The 2465-nt window shown below is 41.7% G+C and overlaps 1 protein-coding gene across 1 annotated transcript; it reads right to left on the bottom strand.

The window, feature by feature from the left end:
* LOC149211626 (disease resistance protein L6-like) lies at positions 1-1877 on the bottom strand. The gene is made up of 2 exons (XM_089388442.1): positions 1372-1877; positions 1-1258 (listed from the first exon to the last, which is right to left on the bottom strand). Exons 1-2 carry the CDS (start codon positions 1875-1877, stop codon positions 115-117), a joined length of 1650 nt encoding a protein of 549 aa, XP_089244568.1. The 3' UTR covers positions 1-114.
* Between the last annotated feature and the right edge of the window lie 588 nt (positions 1878-2465).

Below are 2465 nucleotides of genomic sequence, written 5' to 3'. Positions count from 1 at the left end.
TTCATCTTCAATATATTCAACATAAACTATTCTAACTCCTCGCACGTCTGTCGTCTGTTCATTCTGGAAACATGAAAGCTATTACCCATTCTTTTTGCAAAATGATGGAAGTATTTAGAAAACAGAAAACAATTGAAAATTCAGAGGATTGAATGGTTTAACACTTACCGGTGATTTCCGCAACAAATCACCATTGTCCTCCTCTGTCCAACGCCACAGCCGACGCGGCAATCCTGAACTTTTGGCAAGTTCTCTGCCCATGTCTCTGACGTGATCGTGCATTTTTATCCTTTTTTCACGATCCACGTCTACTAGACATCTGTCCACTATATTTTGAAACCCACTCTCCCCCAGTATTCTTATCACCCTATCCCTGTCTTCTCCTATGAAAAAAGTGGCGATATCCAAGAATATCTCTTTTTCCTCCTCCTCCAGAGCGTTATAACTGATTTGAAGTTTTTGTTTTATTTCACCCGGAAGTGTGCGTCCAAGCTTATTCAATAGGTCTTCCCAATAGGATTTGCTTTTTCTTTTAAGAAGTGCCCCAATTACCTTTAAAGATAAAGGCAATCCACTGCAGGCTTTTACGAACTTCTCTACCAAAGATTCAAATTCTTGGGGTGGATATGGCTGGTTGAAGGAATGCCAACAGAAAAGCTCAAGAGAATGTTTTTCACTAAGGCCGGTTAGGGTATATATGGACTCCTCTTCCACATTTGAGTTTATGAGAACCTGTCTGTTCCTAGATGTTATCAATATTAAGCTGTCAGGGTGAATTACACTCTGATGTGGCAAAAGTGCATCAACCTGATACTCATTATCTACATCATCTATAATTAATAAGGCTTTAGATGATGAGAGATGATTCCTGATCACCACTTTACCCTCAGCAACATCCTTAACCCTTTTTATTTTATCACCTGGTACATCCAATATCTCAAGAATTTCTTTCTGCAACGAAATTAAATCATTACCTTTCTTATCTTTAACATCAGATAAGAAACAGGATCTACTATAATCTGATGTTTTCCTATTGAAGAATTCTGTCGCCAACGTGGTCTTTCCTATACCACCTAACCCCATGATCCCCAAGATATGATGTTTTCCCCTCTGCTGTTGCCGCAACAAAAAAATTTCAAAATCTTCAGCCTTCTCATCTAGACCTGTTGGATATTTACCTACGTCCCGGAGTAAGGCTGTTTTTTTCACCCTTTCTAACACCTCGACAACCACCTTCTCTAGTAGCTCCCCCTCATCGCTGATTATTAACAAAAACATAAATAAATGTAATGAGAAAAAGAATCAGACTAATAGGCATATAACATGTAACACAAAATAATACAATAACCAGAGAGGAGTTTAATTTCTCACCCATTACACGCTTCCAGCTCAAAACCGGATATATTTGCAACTTGACGAAGAGCTTCTCTCCACTTTTGAATCTTGCTGGGATCGTGCCGCGGAGTCTGACGATCATAGTTAGTTTTGCTTGCGAGATCATCTAGCGCTTCAGCATAAGTTCTCTTTTTGACCCGGGTACCCCGAAGCTCATCAGGCTTCACGTGGTAGAACACCGGAATTATAGGGGCTTTCGTGTTCAGCATTTGCAGAAGTTCGTCCAGACACCAACTTGAATCGGCATATCCTTGAGAGAATATGGCCACATGAACCGAGGCCGATCGAATGGCGTGTTCAATCTGAACACTGAAATCATCTCCCCTTTGCAATTCAGGTTGATCCAGGAAGACTCTCAGTCCATGTAAACAAAGACGGTTGTAGAGATGGCTGCCAAAAGTTTTCTTTGCATCGGGACCACGATGATTGATAAACACATCGTGGTCAGAATTAGCAGCAGCGGAGCTGTAGGGTTGAGCCATTGCCGATTGGAAAATAGAAATGGAGGTGATCGGAAGGATGTTCGATGCTACCGAATCAGTTTGCAAGGAAGGATATTAGCAAAGAGTGTCAAAGCGCAGAAATTCTGGAAAATTTGCAATGAAAATTTTGGTACGCAGAGAAATTTACACACATTAAACCGCTGAGAGATCTATAATCCCACCGATCAATAGAATAAACCGAGCGCATTTTCCGGGGTCATGTTTACACGCGTTTGCCATGGGTCGAGAGAATAAATCGCGCGCTATGTCAACGCTCATGTTGCCACGCGTTTTGGCCCGGCCAATACGATAAACCCGGCGCTCTTTCAAAGGTCATGTCTGAACGCGTTTTCAGTGGCATCAATATGATCCTTGGTTCTCTCTGGGTGAGGTTCACAAGCTGTACAACTGGCCCTTAACAACTGGACGATTAATTTACGATGTCGCACAGGTAAAGAAGGAGATGCTCTAAGGCGTCTAATGCGTCGATAAAAGCAGAAGCCGACAAAAATGTGGGCACTTGAAAAAAGCGATGGAATTGTGGGGCCCTCCCACCAAATATTTTTCCATCAACATAGTTTTCATTTT

This window comes from Pinus tabuliformis, chromosome 1_1 (genome assembly GCF_031772625.1).
Source record: "Pinus tabuliformis cultivar Carrire ecotype Pingquan chromosome 1_1, CPIR1, whole genome shotgun sequence".
NCBI classification, from domain to species: Eukaryota; Viridiplantae; Streptophyta; class Pinopsida; order Pinales; family Pinaceae; genus Pinus; species Pinus tabuliformis.
This window is presented reverse-complemented; position numbering and strand designations above follow the sequence as displayed.

Bases quoted from the DNA above. Each gene is read 5' to 3' on its own strand.
- LOC149211626 (XM_089388442.1), bottom strand. From the start codon at position 1,877: ATGGCTCAACCCTACAGCTCCGCTGCTGCTAATTCTGACCACGATGTG. The intron at 1,259-1,371 runs GTGAGAAATTAA...GTTAATAATCAG, and splicing joins GAGCTGGAAGCGTGTAATGG to CGATGAGGGGGAGCTACTAG.